The sequence below is a fragment of the Cuculus canorus genome, chromosome 19, assembly GCF_017976375.1.
Source record: "Cuculus canorus isolate bCucCan1 chromosome 19, bCucCan1.pri, whole genome shotgun sequence".
Taxonomy (NCBI): domain Eukaryota; kingdom Metazoa; phylum Chordata; class Aves; order Cuculiformes; family Cuculidae; genus Cuculus; species Cuculus canorus.
In genome coordinates, this window is record NC_071419.1 from 5,533,210 (window position 1) to 5,550,506 (window position 17,297).

The 17,297-nt window shown below is 42.4% G+C and overlaps 1 protein-coding gene across 1 annotated transcript in view; it reads right to left on the reverse strand.

The window, feature by feature from the left end:
* ABL1 (ABL proto-oncogene 1, non-receptor tyrosine kinase) overlaps positions 1 to 17,297 on the reverse strand; it is an 80,386-nt gene extending 63,089 nt beyond the window's left edge. The window contains exon 1 of the mRNA XM_009569473.2: positions 15,809 to 17,297. Within this exon, the coding sequence (XP_009567768.2) occupies positions 15,809 to 15,944 (136 nt within the window). The 5' untranslated portion in view covers positions 15,945 to 17,297. The remainder of the gene's footprint in view (positions 1 to 15,808) is intronic.

The following is a 17,297-nucleotide window of genomic DNA, read 5'->3' on the forward strand; positions in this document are numbered from 1 at the left end:
AAAATTAATTTCAGCTTCAAATAGGAAGGCTGCTCCTCTGTATCTCTCTCTAATTGAGCAGGACAGCAAGCCATGGAGACAGTGGAGGAAATCTGCTCTTCGCCCCTCCCGGAGAAATGTAATGACATGATGGCAAAGTGTTTTTATCAGTTCCCCAGACTGCGAGAGCTGACTCCGCACCATTCATCAGGAGGAGAATGGACCAGGAGAACAATCAGAAATCCATTAGCAAGCTGCCGCTCGCCGCTGATGCTGCCTGAACTCCTGATCAGATGTCAGAGTGCTGAACGGCTTGTATTACCTGAGAGGACGAAAGGACCCGAGAACTGTTTCAAATTGATAAAGATATCATTACAATTTTTAGCTTTTATTACCATCAGGGCAACCTTTTGCAATGTATACTGTGTCATTAACCAAGCTCCTCAAATCTGGGACAAAAGCTTCCAGCGTAATTAAAATAGGGAAGGATTTGCTCTGGTACCACCAACTCATACCCCAAGGAAGGTGGTGGGAGGGAAAGAAAACTGGAGACAGAGGCAGGGCTGCTCGTTGGTTGCTTCTAATATTTCAGCTTTTACTGCCTGCATTGGGAAGCCAGGGACCAACTGAGATACTGCAAATTTGCAGGACAGTAGCAAGAATTACCAAGGCTGCTATTTATTAGTTCTACTCTGTAAGAACACGTCAGCTCACCATCAGTATTGCAACCCCTTCCTCTGCTGGGCTGCGGGCTCGTTTCAGCCCTTCAAACAAAGTTTCTTCGTTTTCTGTGTCACAGCATGAGGTAGATCCAAACACAATCTGCTCCATCAGAAATCTTCCCAGTTACTTATTCCCTTAGATTAAAGGTCATTAGGCTGTTTAAAAAGCAACGCAAATCACCAGGTCATATATACATTTGTACATTAAAAACAAATGTCTGTACCATCTCTCCCCAATGTTATTTACAACGTGTCTGAAAGCTATTATCTGAGCTATTATCTGGCACAGAGACTAGAATAAGATATTTGGAGCGTATTAGCAGCATATTGAAATTATTTGTGCAGTTTCCTCCAGTCATAGACTGTCGATGCTCAAAATGAAATGAAGAATTTAAAACGGGCAACAGCAAACGCGCTAGGAAGTAGGGAAAAAATAATAATTAAAACAAAATCAGGAATTCTCCAGTGCAAATATTTCCAGCTGCCAACTGACTCTCATTATCTTTCATCTGCCAAAAAACCAAATTAAAATATCAATCAAATGTAGTGATCCAGGTAAAAATCTTAAACTGCATCTTCAGTTCAATAACAGTAATTACTGTGTCATTGTTTTCAAGTCGTTGAGCGCCTGAAATGAGATCAGAAATGACTGCAGCAAAAAAACCTACAAAAATCTCAACAAAAATCTGTCATCCACAATACCTGAATTACATTTGAATCGCGATATTTATACCTCTAAAACAAGTAACTGTGACATGAAAATAAGGTTGTCAGCATTTCCGTTATGAAACGCGTGCCGTAAAAATTACTACTGCAAAGTCTTCATAGAATCATAGAACGGTTTGGTTTGGAACTGACCTCAAAGCCTATCCAGTTCCAACCCCCTGTCACAAGCAGGGACACCTCCCGCTGGATCAGGATGCTCAAAGCCCCATCCAACCCGGCCTCAAACACATCCAGGGAGGGGGCATCACATTTTTTATTTATTAGAGTTGTTCTGATTCTCAAGTGAAAGTCAGTTTGAAGCTTTGAAGTGGTCTAAAACAACACAGCAATATCAGAACCACGAGCACTAAAGCTGCTGAGCAGGAGTGAGATCCACTCGCTACAGCACTGAAAGTGCAATGCATGTACAGGGTTTGCTTTAAGCTGGTGTGCCCCGTGATCCCAGTTTTCACATAGGAGCTAGTACCATCCAAAAGCTCTGTTTGTTTTTCACCGGGACAAGGGGAAAAGCATGTCCAGCTCAGCAGCCTTCCACACGAGTCCCAGCACCTTTCCTTCATCGACACAGATCAGCCCATACACACAGTATGGAAGGGACTGGAAGTGGCAGCGAATCCTTTCAGCCGCTCCCAGGTCTATCAGTAGCTTTGGTGCTTAGAAGTTGAGATCTCCCAAGCAAATTGCTTGCAAGCAATGATACCTGCTAAACTACTTTTATTTCAGAAAAGCCATTTAGGAGCCTTTAGACACTGATCCCTCATTGGCTAAGGGTCAGCTGACAGTAAATCTTTAAAAGAGGAGTTAAGAACTGATGGAGGAGCGGAGAGTTTCCTTACTCCTAACAGCTCTCTATTTTCCTAAAGATCAGGCATTACGGGCACCCGAAGGCTGCTGTGTGGGTGATGGCAGATGAGACAAGCTATTAGGTATGGCCCGGTTCCCACAAGACAGATGTCCTCCTTGCAATCCCCAGCACAGCCATCAGCCTCGCCGCAGCATCAGCAGCCAAAGAAGTGAGCGGGATGGACTAAAACACCCTTTCTCTCCCTAAAAACCCACCACTCTTCCAGGCACCACAGCCAAGAGCTCACTGTCACCGCTTGCGGATCTTCTCTGCTGGGGACTCTTACGCTGGGGGGCTCAAACTGGCACCTTTTAACATGCTACGTTCCTGTAAATAAGCCGCTTTTTTTAAAGAACAAATTAGTTGAGCATATTCTATGAAGTTATTTCATTTGTTTTTGCTCCTGTTCATTTATTCCAATCTGCTGCACCTTCCCTTAGAGAGGTTATTAAACGCTCTGCTAATGACCGCCAGCACTCATTTAATTCTTCTTAATGAACGTATGAGTGAGTAGCGGAAGCTATTATGTAGGGCTTAATAAAGGGCGGGAAGGAATTTCCTAAAATTTATTGCCACAGGCTGCTGCTTGAAGATAAAATAAATGGTAATTGCTTGGAACAGGAAAGAGAAAGATGATAAAATGTCCCTAGACGTGTAGTAAAGAAAAAAAAAAAACCCACACCAAGTGCTATGAACCAAAATCTCAAAGCCCGAAGGATGGTGGCAGCAAGATGGCCTCCTCTCAGCTTCCAGCCTCTTGTCATCGCTTCCTTTCAACAAGGATGTGGAATGACGAACTCAATCTCAGCTGAACGGATTATTTTACAGCACTAGAAAGACAGCCATTCATATAAAATAAAATAAATGGCATTAATTCAGACAGCATCTCATGAAAATATTATTTGCAAGGAAGGGACAACATGAAAAAAAAGGAAGGACAATGTTTCTGGATTGTTGGGTCCAGCCAGAAAATCTTTCCTAAAGTACAGAGTTTACGGTGTGAAGGAGATGCAAAATGCTTTGCTACAATTAGGTTTCTTCTTCTCCATCACTGTTTTGGAAGAAGGGGAATTGCCCAGAGGTGGGACCTGCACGTCGTTCCTTCAATCTCTGCTACTGTTTTTGTTAAAATACATGAAAATCAGCAGGCTGGAGGAGAAGGAACGTGTCTGACATGGAAGTCGTGAGCGTCTGTCCTGCACCGAGTGCTGCAATCACGCTGCCAGCCGAGCGCCAGGTCAGACCGCAACAACTGGCGAGAACAAAGTGGAAATCAAAGCCCCATCCCATGTCATCGCAATCTAAGAGAAAAATACAGGTTTTCAAAACCAAAGCTTTTTATTATAACACACAACAGTCTCCTGTCCATATACTCACTCAGACAGTACGATCCTGTCATACAGATGAGTTCAGGTGAAAACTGCCATCAGTCTTATCAAGAAAGCTGGAAAGCAAGTTTCCCAAGAATGAGTCTGAGGTTTTGTTTCCACTAAGCAGTTGGAGGCAATATTTTGCCTATTACAGACGGCCAGAGTATCTGCTAAAATCAGACTATTCACGAGTGACAAGAACTTGTGTGTAGAATGAACAGAAGCAGCAGTCTGAGATTGCAACACTTGTGGTGAGAGCAATAACTCCAGAGTTACAGACTGCGGAGGAGAGCAGAGCAGGGATATCTGCACATCACCTCATCCGCGTGCCCCAAAAAGGACACGGCAATCTCCAAGCACCATCGTCCCAAAATGCAGCAGACAGGAACATCTACGCAGAACTATAGAAAGGAGATGTCAAAATAGCACATTGAGTAGGCAAGGCATCTATTTCTACTTACATAAAGGGGCAGAAAGAAAGAAATACTATTTTCAACAGCAAGCTAATATATCCAAGAGCTTAAAAGGTGACTCGAGAAGAAAACCAAGATTAGGTTTGCTCTTTTTTGCTGCTTAGGGCAGACAAAGGCCTTCTCAGAAAACCCCCATTTTTCATGCCAGCTTTGACCATCTTAAAACCAGAAAAAAAGAGGAGAAAATCTAACTTTTCTTTTTCAAATCCTTGGCAAGTCACCTGCAAGTGCAGGCCAAAAGCTTTTCTAGCAGGCAGTAAGAAATTACAATTTTCTTTTCTAAACAAGGATTTCTGTTCCTTCAGCTCAATTGCAGGATTTTCATAGTCCAATGGAATACAAAGCAATCAGCCAACCTGCAAGAGTATCCAATTTGAAGATTGACAGTTGCTTCTCCAAGAGAAAGAACAACACTTCAGTAGAGGCAACAAACAAACAAAAAACTAGCATTAGCACACTGGGAGACAAGAGGTGAACAGCTACAAGGCTGGTGTGAAACGTCAAGAGATATAGCACACAAATTTGCAGAGGCATTTAATGTTACACAAGTAGAGTCTAACCCTCCCTCATGCCCATGAAGAATCAAAGTAAAATGAATGTGCATAGAATTCTGTGTCCCAGCATCACCCAGGGAAGCTGCAGATACCCCATCCCTGCAGGTGTTCAAGGCCAGGTTGGATGAGGCTTTGAGCAACCTGGTCCAGTGGGAGGTGTCCCTGCTCATGGCACGGGGTTGGAACTGGATGGGCTTTGAGGTCCCTTCCAACCTAAACAAGTACCTGTACAAAATGCAGAGCTTCTAAATAAAACCAGAAAACACAAATTATCCCATCCCTAAGTACGAGGCACTTCCACTCTTTTTTTAACAACACTTCCACTCGTATGAAGCCTTATTACCCATTTACACAAGCTCAGATAGCAAGAAGTTGTAGCTTTATGATGATAAAGAGCATAAAGACAAAGGCGTTGAGTTTTGACATACAAACAAACAAAGCAGACACTTGTTAACTACCTGTGATGTGCACTGCTGGTCCCCTAATTTCAAAGATAACACCAGGCATAAAGGAGAAACAGGGGGGGAGTGGGTTTTATTTGGTCTGGGTTTGGAAGCAGTTTTCATTTCTACTCTGCGCAAGAGCCATATGTGGGAGGAAGAGTGTAGGTGGGATAAGGGAAAGTAGGAATGCAGGTCCATGTCACAGTTTATCTGTGGTATGCTATGTTTCAAAATAACAGGAGCTCTGTCATCTAGGCTGGTTCATGGCCGCCCCCGCAGCAGGAAGCGGCAGAAGAGCCCTGGAGAAGCCGTGAACATTTCTGTCACCCTCCTCCCCCCATCCGCCTTATCTGCTTTTACTTGTGCATCTCATAAAACACCCTCAGGCCAGCCTCTGGCAAGGCCAGCTCCTCAAGCCAGACCTTTCATAAAACGTTCCAGGTACGATCTTGGGCTAAAAGCAATTCTCTCGCCACAGCAGCAAACCCAGGATGCTCAGATTGAGGTGTCAGCCTCCAAAATCAAGAGTCAGGATGGGCAATTTGTACTCAAGAGGAGCAAGGGAAAGTACCCAACCTTCTCTCTCTTCCCTCGTAGTCTATGAAATCGATTTGTTCAGCTTTGTATTCAGCATCATTGTGATAACAATTTTTAATTGTACTGCATATTTGCATCTCCATTTCAAATCAATTCAAATTTCTTTACAAGTGAGGAACGCACCCTACAATTGCCTTTGCAATGCATCTCTCCTTAAGTAAGACCTTCCCCTCCAGTGGGGGCTGCAAAGCTCTCATGGCCTCATCCTTTATGCATTCTGCACAAATGGGCACCTCCGCGCCAGCTGGCTATGGATATGACCACTGTACACATCGAAGCATGCATAAAGAGAACTCAGACCCAAGTGTGATTGTGTAAGACTGTAGTAACGACGTCTCTGCAGAAGAGAGCACCTCTACTTGCATGGGGTTATTTTTACTTCTAAAATTTTTAGTAGTAGTACATTTTTTAAATTCAGCTGCTAGCAATTCCAATTTGAGAATCATAAAGAGTACCGTATTAATAATTGAAACGTAAAATGCCTGTCTGATTCACTCCAGCCCTCAGTCCCCCTCCCCAAAGGGCTTGATTTGCCTTAGGGGAGCATTTCACAAGCAGCACATCAACTTTCTGAAATACAACTTCAGCAGATGAAAGCCTCATAACCACAGAAGAGCTGCCGTCCTTCTAATTCTGGAATTTAACAACGATGACATCCACAGAGCTATTGAACCTGATTTAAAGGTAGAATGGCCAAAATATTTCAGCGCAACCAAGCACATCAGTTATTTCACATGCGGCTCCACCAACGATCTGTTTGAGCCACAACATCCACCCTTTATCAACCAGCAGACAGCGTTCTGCCATCACCGCCGTGACTCACCGAGGCTACCGGGGTGAGGCACCCTCAGCACCCGGTGATTCAAGACCATCTAGTGGCCATGAAACGTGTGTCTCATACCAGGAGCTCCAGATCATCAGGTTCTGAAGCCCAGCTGAAGCCCACCGCTTCCTAATTTGGAAACGCTGCAGATGACAGAGATGTCTGAGCTGGAAAGTGTCTGCTCTGGTGGTGTCTGTGTCTTTCACCTTGATGGTTTTAATGCCTCTGTAGTTACACAGGACTAAACAACGTGAACACGGCAAATACGCTGTAATAGCCATTTCCCTGGGGAAAAGTAACCCGTTATCAAATTCGAACACAAACACCTCACTGGATTTGTGCTACTTATTTCAACGAGTGGAATGCAAATATTTCATGTTAGCATTTCATGGCTCTGTGAATCCTCACCTGATACTAAATGCAGCATTCATCACTATTTTTAAATTAAGATTCTCACAGCCTGTGTTTTTAACGGCAATTACAAAGCCACGCTCCTACTCAGTGAAGTTTGTGATGACCCTCAGGAGAGCTCTGCTTGTCAACATTGCGGCAGGTCTGCAATGAAATGTCATCCTCTACCTCTGCTTGCAGAGGCAAAACTGCAGTAACCAAGATGATTATATTCACATTTTGAGTTAGTATTTTCCTCCAAAACTCCAACCTTTTTTGTTCCAAATCATCCTTCTGCTTGGCTCAAGATATTACCCGCTTATTGAAGATGCGTTATTAGCACTGTGCATCTGCTGACCAGCCTTTAGGATTTGGCCTTCTCCAGACCCATCGCGGCAGCAGTTCCAGGATGAACTCCTGGAATACATCTGCAAGTTGTACTCAGCAAAACACACAGTGCATTGTACTCCTTGTCGCACAAATCCTCCCTATATACCCAACTCGCTAGCAAGAGCGAGGTGAGAAGCACCAGGGAGTCTTGCCACGAGCTCTAATTAGACTGAAGTTTTCCCCCACATTTTTTTTTTCCTAATGATATGGAATGTGAAGGGTTGAGCAACACTTATATCGTCTTCTGTGATCACCTCACAACAATAATTACTACTTAATACCCGAAACATGAGAGCACCTTGACATCCAACCTTCTGTGTGGGAGGCACTATTTAGACATAACAGATGATCCACAGAGCCCAAAGAAATTGCAGCTTCTCCATGAACATCAACGGTATCAAATGATGGGAACAGCTTCATCTTCTCTCCAGTTAATTTCCAGTAAAGGGCATCTATTTTGTATTAAATAGCAGCACACTTGGAAAAAAAAAAATGTATATAGCAAACACATTTAGTGCAATCCATCAATGGCCTGAAAATAAGTAAAGGATTGATTGCAGAGAGTTTTAAATGCATCTTCTTACCCATCAAGTTAAATATATTTAAGAAGAAATAAGAGCTTGGCATTAACTCAAAATTTGTCATTTGAGCTTTCCTAAGTTATTTGCAAACATTAGGTGCAGCCAGACAACAATAGCTCTAATAGCTGTTCCAGTAATTCTGGCTAAACTAGAATGCACCTTTTAAACGAACATTATGTGTTGTCAGATTTACAGAGGATATGAAGAGAGCTTAGAGCTAATAAAAATAATAAAAACCCATTCAAGCATACATATTTATAGCTTAAACTATTTTGCTAGATGCATTAAATCTTCTGCATTATTATAAAATTCTCCCAGCCAAAAGAGATTTGAGTAAAATAGAGAATTACTAAATTACAGCTTCACTTTTGTTAGCATTGTTATGACTTCATAAAAGTTTAACTCCATAATTAGCTCCGCGATAGCAATTCTGACATTCAGACAACACCAACTGTGTAAATAGCTGTAGCAGGCTGAATATTGTTTTCAATTATTCCCTGAGCATCCTCACCAGGAAAAGCTCACGTTTAGAAAGCCAGACACAATGCTAGGAGGGGATTTACATAATCAATTTCTATACTGAAAGGATCAAATTCAATTTTTAAAAAAATAATAATAAATGTATATAATTTTTTAAAGTCTGTGTGGAGTAACAAGAGAAGTGGGGAAAGAGATGAACTGTAAATACAGCAATAAGGGCAAAGGAATACAGCACTGCAAACTATTTCTGTCCTTTTAGAAAATGAAGATTGGGCTGAAATGGAGCTGGAGGTGAGGGAGCAAGATTTTCCCGTTAACAGCAACAGCAAACATCATCTACCGACCTCTTTTTCACCTGCAAGCAAGCTCAGAGAGGTTATAGGCTCCAAAAGTAACTAAAAAGACTTGACAGCCACTATTCCTGAACTTTACGGTTGTCACTTCTGACCCTGGTTCTGGCCATTAGCTTAGCTCATTTCCAGGACACTCCTTACTGCAGGGGTTGGTTACAGCCAGAGCCAAGTATTAAACAGCTTCCGAGAAGACACCTGGTGGCCAGTGCATCAAACGACAGCTTCATTTTCTCCAGGCTTATTATAAAGGTATCACAAAAACCCAAGCAAAACCAGTCGAATTTACTGTGCGACAACCTTGTCTATAACCCACTGTGGTCATGCCAGAAACTGGGAATACTCAGAACTTGGGAGAAGTCCTCCACAAGTCACATTAAATGAGAAGACACCTTTGAAATTGGGCAACTTGAATATATGAACATTTTCTGAAAGCCCAAACAACTTCCTATTTAAAAGTCCTATTTAAAACTCACACATTCAGCCTCTGGAGAAACAACACTCTTCATTCTGGAAGGCACACCGTAAAAAGGACCATGCGAAAGCCATCAGTGCAGGCGTGGACTGGCCACTGATCTGACAGAGTTGATGTGTGTGCGTTGGTAGATTCTGGATGTGTAGCGTCAGTGACATTTCCTCCTCTACAGCATCAGTGTGAGGGGAACCGTAGTGCTCAGGTCACTCCCTGCTTCCATTGACGCTGGAAGCATCGGACAGAAAACAAACAGTAAGTCAACAAAGGGGGGAATTCACTACTTCAGCAAGCTTTGCCATGCCCAAACCCAGGCATTTGATAACCAGCAGAAGGTGCAATTCAATATTGTCTCCTTCACACACTATTCTCAACTGCTGAGTCCACCATTCCCTCTTTGACACAAACCACAGCAGAATAAATTCAGCATATTTCTATTTTATAAGCTTTAAGGAGAGACTGGACCAAACAGATTTGCTACTGCTCAGATGGCACTTCAAAGGACGAGTATACGGAAAGGCAGACTGGAAACAACTCAGACCCTGGAAAGGCACAAGAGGGGCACTGAGCTGATACGGTAGGAATAAGGTAGGAACTGAAGTCAATCTAAAAGATAAATGCACCAAAATGCCTTAGAAAGCGGCACTAATGGATAAGAAGCTTCTCAAGGCAGGCAACGTCTGGCAATATTGATTCTTTCCTACACACGATGAAACTAAAGTCTTAGTGATTGATAATCTGTTGTGCAATTCTATTCATTAGGCAAAAACAGAGCATAGAGATGACACAACATAAATCAGGCAGCTTCCTCACTCATGAAAGAAAGATGATCTTGCTTGTGTTCGTGTAAATTAGCAGCAATCACTCTGCGGAAAAGCAAGCTCGTGGTTTTCAAAACCCAGCCGGTAACAGTAAGGAGGAAATGCTGGGAAAGAACAAAAAAAATAACTCAAAATCGAACTTTCAGCCTAACTTCAGGAAGTACTTTAGGCAAAAACTAAGGCAGGCTGGTAACTCAGGACACACCTGCACTGTTGTTATGACAAGACACATGGAAAGGGACTCCTCCCAGACCATAAAACACAATCTTAGCAGATTCGTATCAAATTTTGCCATCAGCAGGGTGCAACTTCCAGCCACTTCACAAAAGGTTATGCTTAATATCTAACTGCAGAACTGGAATTAAAAATGAAAGTTTAAAGAAAGAACAAAGTGAAGAACTAAGGAAACACAGCACGTTAGGCGGCTTTACTTACTAAAATCGTGTAGATGTTCATTCCCCATTTTGTCCAAGATTCCTCCCTAAACTGGTAAAATGGATCCTCTGGTAAGCAGGTTAATAACCTCTACAGGTGGTTAAGACTGATCTTCAATCAGCATAGAGCAAGATAAGAGTTCACTGATACGACAGTCAATAAAAGCAAGGCTACAGGAGTCCGTCTGGCTCCTGCTGAAACTGCTCTCACGTTCCTACCGTAATGGACCTCTGTGATCCACAAAGGAGCTTTTTACGGAGCCTTACTCCTTCCCATAAGAATGGCACAGTACATTTGAAACGACAAAAGGCTGCTGCCTGAAGACACCAGCGCTCTTTATACGGCTGTCGAAAGACAGTGCGGATGGAAGGCAGCACCCTCCCCCTTCAAAGGGAGAAAAGGAAAGCAAAGTCCATCGGCAACAATTACTCCAGAAGGGCAGTAGTATTTTAAACACTTCCTTGAGCCTGCATGAATGCAAACCAATTGGAGTATTTCATACAGCTGAAAGAGAGGACACCTACAGCATATCAAACATCCTCTCCCACGCAGCACCACAGCAATACATATCTAAATCTTACAGTGCGGCTTGAGTACGCTGACAGAGCTGCAGTGACATTCAGGGAGACCTGGGGATGCCAACGTACTCCAGATCTATTTCTACGCAGCTTTATCAGTGTTCCTGGAACTCTGCTGGGACACAACCCTATGGTCCCAAGGCACCACAGCATCCCCACTCTAAAGGGCAACCAACACAACAAGACTTTCCAAGGCCACTTTCACCTTTCTGCACCCTCGTGATTTGCCACAGAGCCCACCCAGACAGCATCGGGGATGAAACTCAGGATTGCCAACTCTCAGCAATGAGACTGCATCAACTCCTCACTTTCAAGCTTAAGATTTAAACTCTTCAATTTAAAATACTGCAAGTTTGTTGGTAATTTCAAGTGTGGTGAATGATATGATTGCTTACAAGCAATGATCTCTGTTCTAATACCCTGCAGCTTTCTCTCCCTGTCCTGATCTTCTCACAGAGTCATCCTATTAGAAGTTGTAAATAAGAATGCAGAACCAGCACAATCTATTAATGAAAGTCTGGAATACAAGCAACCACTATCTATTTGTCATGAAGGAGACGAACTGCTTAAACATGGCAAGTTATCAAAGATTAGTCAGCACACAAACCAGAACTGCTTTTTGCCCAGGAAAAGGATTAGCCTTTCCCCATCATCTTCTACCTCAGTGTGTAGAAAAGCAGTTTAGCAAGTCTTAGGTCTCTTTGCTAACACATTCCAACCCTAAATCAAGTTTTGTGGAAGAGCTTCTGAGTGAAGTGTACTGGTATTTGACAATTGGAGCAGGAAAAAAAATACAGTAAGAATTCCGTATGATGAAAAGGGATGCAGTCAGAGGCAGTAAACATATGCGTGTTTGGTGGGCAGCAGATGTCGGCATTAATCAGCCTAATACTGAAGCACATCGGAGTTGGATACATAAGTAATGATCTCAGAAGCTGCGGATAAGTCTCTCCTAATAGAGATGGAAATTACAGCTTGGGAGCCGCCAAATCTCCAACCTAACAAGGAAGAAAGTTTTGTCAGTTTAAAACGCAGACGTAGGATGCTGAAGGCAGGCTCTGAATAACAGACTCCTATTAGGCCGACGCTAACAATACCATTTCAGGTGAATGGTCTAAAGCGGAGTCAGGAGCAGTAAAGGAGTTTCTTTCAGGTCTCGGGTTTTGCAGTTGGTGAAGCAGAGAGTATAAAAATGCCCTAAGGAACAATGGAAAGAGATAAATGCAGGGTTTGTAACTACATGGGTTTAAAGAAAGAGAGTTCTAGTGTGGAAGGAATCTCATTTAAATCATTCCCATGTATGGCCAATTGACTATCTAATAAATGCATATTGCATATAAAGAAGATATATTGAGCTCACCTGTAGGATAACTGATAAGGAGTACAAAGTCATATATTATTCCTTGATCATAACCTGCTGTGGAGCATCCAGCTGACAAAAGCACATTCTAAAGCCATACAGTTATTAATAACATTTTACTCACCACAAAACAATAAATAATGCTCCTTAGAATTATGCATTTTCCTTTCTAATGTGAAAATTATCAATATTTCATAGAAATAATAAACGCTGATTTAATTATAACAGTATATACTACAGTATATACCCATATATGCTGGCCAGTCACTAAGGCGTGAGGAAGCAACCAATTACAATGTAATTTACTAACTTTCACAATTGAAACATGAACTTTTAACAACATAAACAAGTTGGATTATTAAGACTAGAGACTATTAAACTCAATTTTTTAATCAATAATACAGGCAAAGATACTTCTATTTGGCCTTTTTTCTAACAGTGAATGTCACAGGGTGCATCTCCAACTGGGAGCTTGGGCAAGCTCATGCTATGGATCTATTTTCTACAACCACATCCAAACTAAAGCACTAAAACTTTCAGCACCTTTGTAAGAAGAAAATATGAAAGAGGCTGGAGTAGGCTGGGTCCAGCTTTATTTAGCACTGAAGGTGTAACAAAATCATATCCAGTTCCTGGAGATCGTCTCTTTACAGTGAGGTAAACAGCTTCTTTAAGCTTCCCTACTGCTTATGTGCTGGAAGAGAAACTATCAGAAAGGCAACATTTTATCAATGAGACTAAGAAAAGAATATTCATGCAAGTGCTTTACCAACCACATTCTAAAGGTACTTAAATAAAGTTGAACAACTAACACTCCTTGGTACTCTAAATGTATAATATGGATTCAAAGACCAAGAAACGGAATTACTTCCCTGAAAGTTACTTTGCCTTAGACTGTTAGTATCTGACAATATTCACTAACCCTTTCAACACCACTGAAGCAATTAGGATCATCAGTGCTCCAAAAACCAGTGCTAAGTGTCCGCTGAATGACCCTCAGCAGAACTTGGAAGGTAGAGGTCTCACTAAAACCGGGTCACAAACCAGCCTTAAAAATACAACCACAAGAGAGATATGCTGCTACCAACTCCACATTTTCTGCTTGTTTTATCATGGGTTTTAATACACAAGAACTTCAAACAAGTACCTTTAAGAGTTCAACTACCTCTAAGGGTTCGCTTTAAACAGCCCACCCTGGAATTTCTTGGTTATGAAAAGCAAGCAGCATGATTTTCCTGGGACAAAGTAGTTCCCACAGTGGGACACAGAAACCAGATACAGTGTTTAGCATTTAGAAGAAACTGTGTAATGAAAGTACTGAAAGACAAACATGCAAAAATTTAAGGCCTGAAAAGATTCCAGTCTATTTTTATGAACCACAGCCTATGGCCTCATATCTGAATAGGGCTGAAAATCTTAAATACCGTTCTGTCCATTAATGATAAAGTATGTCAAACTACGTATTTCAAATAGAAATTATCAATTTAAAAAAGAGGGAAATTAAGAACTTTATGAAATGACCTTTGTTCCCTCTGTATTTCTCACGATATTTTAAGACAGCATTTATCAGAGTAGGAGCAGCCCAAATTCAAAACAGAGCTGAACGACAAACAACGGTGGTACAGCCTTCTACTGTCTGTACTTCGAAGAACCGTTTCAGCCACTCAAAGGAAGAAACTTTTCCCCATGTGGATAAGTGAGGCTGATCTTTTGCAGCTCTCTTAGCAGATGTCCTGGCCTTGATGTCCCCTTTCAAGTTTATTCTTTTCTAAATCAAGACACCGAGGTCTCTTGCGGACATATGGTGTATGGACATTATAGATGCTATTTTTCTTTGCAAATGTGCTAGGATCTTCTGACCTCGGGTCATACTGGCAAGAAGTTACCATCTGCCTATTCCTGTTAGATGATCAAAAAGGAGCGTTTCTGGCTTTTCTACTACATCAAAACACCAAAGGCAGGTAGAACATTGCACTGCTTGCAGTTAGCGCTCTCGCCGCCTCTCATCTGACCTTGAAACTCTGTCCAACGCAGTGAAAACCGCAACCAAACTGAGGGTGGAGGAGCGAGTGTACCACAGGCATGAAAGCATGGCTTGGAAAAATCCAGAAGCAGGTTTAAGCCCAATTTAGCCCCTCAGGTTCTCTGTCTTTCCCTTATTCACCTTCAATTTCCAAATAACGTCAGTACACAAATGTCGTGGGTGAAATGAGAAGAAATTACACTGATTTAACTCAAAACAGTATTTAAACATGGTAATATGTATACACCATCTCCAACCGCGTCTTTGCTGGACGCTGCACAGGATTTCTTGTGCCCTTCTAGAAACACAGGAAGAGGGAAAGTTTGAAAGCAAAGCCCAGCTAAAACGAAACTGAATCAAAACCTTCCCACTAACCAGCAGATTGTGTTCTCAGACACAGCAAATATTTCAGTTTTAATTATATGAAGGTTACCGACACAGTTTTATTTCGTCCACAGATAAACTTCCTCAAGAGAACAAAACTGAAAAAGCTTTATGAAAATCCCAGCAGTGGCTCTTCTCAGAGAACATTAGAATTAATAAAGCACTGTGCAAAAGCAAGGATTATTCCAAAAAGTTTCAGTAGAACGATGTGTTTCAGCATCTCACTTCTGTAGTGATGCCTTCAGTTCACAATTTCTCTGGTTTGTTTTTTTTTTTTTAAAAAAAAGCAACATTTGAAACAGTCCCTCAGCCACCTCTGACTCCTGATGAGCTCTTCACCTTGTTTCTTTTCCAAGGTTCTTCAGCCTCTTCTTAATTTGTGGAAGACCAGCAAGCAATAGGGTTGCAGGACCCCTAACAATACCACTTTTAGCCTCTAGCACTTAAATCCATTCCAGCAAGAGAGAAAGGCTGAATCAGCTATGAGAACCCATTAGCCAAAAGCGCTGTAAATGCACTAACCTAATTAACAAGGAACTGTGTTATTTAAACCACAAACTTTCCAAAAGAAGTGTTCCCCCTACCCCCCAAGTACCAGAGTCCCTTCTGTAAATATAATTAAAGGACACTCGTCACTGACCATAGCATCACTATCAGCTGTGGTTGGTCCACACCAATGAAATGGGCAACTCAAAAAGGATTAAATGCTTTCCAGGACTTCAAAACAGAACATATCTAAGGCAGAAATTAGAAACTTGTACAATATTAGAAAGTCACTTCCGTGTACTCTGCATTTAGCCGTCCAATAACCTTTCCCCAGATTTCAAACAATCTGACCCAAGTGTTTTCTTAATAAACAATCACAGAGGATTTGCATTAAGCAGCAAGAGAGAGAAAACAAGACTTCCATAAAGTACAATATCTCTGTAGCTGCACCGTACCCTTTAATAAATCCATATCACATCTAGCTCAGCAAATCAAAAGTTAAACCAATACCACAAGAAATCTCTTACCATGTTCGACGAAGACGTTACAGTGCGGGCCCCCATGCCTCGATGACTCCTTCTTCCCTGCTCCTTTGATGAAGTGCAGGGCAGGCAGACTTGGCCTCCTTTGGTCCCCAAGAACTTTTCCAGGCTGCTGCCCCATACAGTAACTATGGGCAACCTTTCCAAGGATGAGAAGTGTTTGAAGAAGTCCGTGATCTCTGATCCTCCAGGTCGGGAAGGAACTTTGAAGGCGAATGTCTTTTAGGTGGGTGCACCTGTTGCACTCACTGTGTGATAAAAGTCACTTGAGGTGAAGAATTAAGACAAAAGCAGATTCCTCCAAGGCTTTTGAAGACAGCAACAAGGCTCCTTAGGTGACTTTATGCAAAAAAATAAAAATAAAAAACAAGTAAAAAGTTCCAACTGCTTAGCAAATACCAAGCTTCAGGTTGACGTAAGTCTTTCAGGGGGTGAGGAATGAGTTCATCTCACAAGCAAGAAACCACACGTAGGTTCACCCAGGCCAGGACACAGCCATTCTCACCACAACCAGTATCAAGGTTTCTTTTATTTTTTTTTCCTCCTTTTCTTTTGCATAGCATCGAGTTCGCACACCCTGAGGAGCCGTACGCTGGGCGTTAAGCGTTGGGGCGAGCCACGGTGGCAGGCGAGGCCAAGCAGGGGCTGCGAGGGATCCGGCTTCACATCTTGCCTGTTTCTATCACCTATACCCCACGTCTATCGCTTGTATCCCGGTTTTATTGCCTGTACCCAGCTTCTATCGCCCGAACCTCACTTCTACTGCTTGTATCCCAGTTCTATCACTTGTAATCCGGTTCTACCACCTGTACCTTGCTTCTATAGCCTGAACCCCGTTTCTATCTTCCAAACCTCGGTTCTACCACTTGAATCCCAGTTCTGTCACCCAAACCTCGGTCCTACCACTCGTATCCTGGTTTTATTGCCTGAACCTCAGTTCTACTGTTTGTATCCCGGTTCTACCGCCTGGATCCTGGTTCTATCATGCAAACCTTGTATCTATTGCTTGTATTGTCGTTCTACCACTTGTATCCCAGTTCTATTGCCCAAACCTCAGTTCTCCTGCTTGTATCCCAGTTCTATTGCCCAAACCTTGGTTCTATCGCTTGTATCCTGGTTCTACAGCCTGAATCCCTGTTCTACCATGCAAACCTCACTCCTACTGCTTGTATCCCAGTTCTATCACCCGAACCTCGGTTCTACTGCTTGTATCCCAGTTCTACTGCCTGTACCTCACTTCTACAGCCTGAACGACGATTCTATCACCCGAACCTTGGTTCTATCACTCGTTCTACCACCTGTACCTTGTTTCTATAGCCTGAACCCTGGCCCTATCGTCCAAATCTTGGTTCTACCGCTTGTAGCCCGGTTCTATCACCTGAACCTTGGCTCTACGGCTTGTATCCTGGTTCTATCACCCGAACCTCGGTTCTACTGCTTGTAGCTCAGTTCTATCACCCGAACCTCGGTTCTA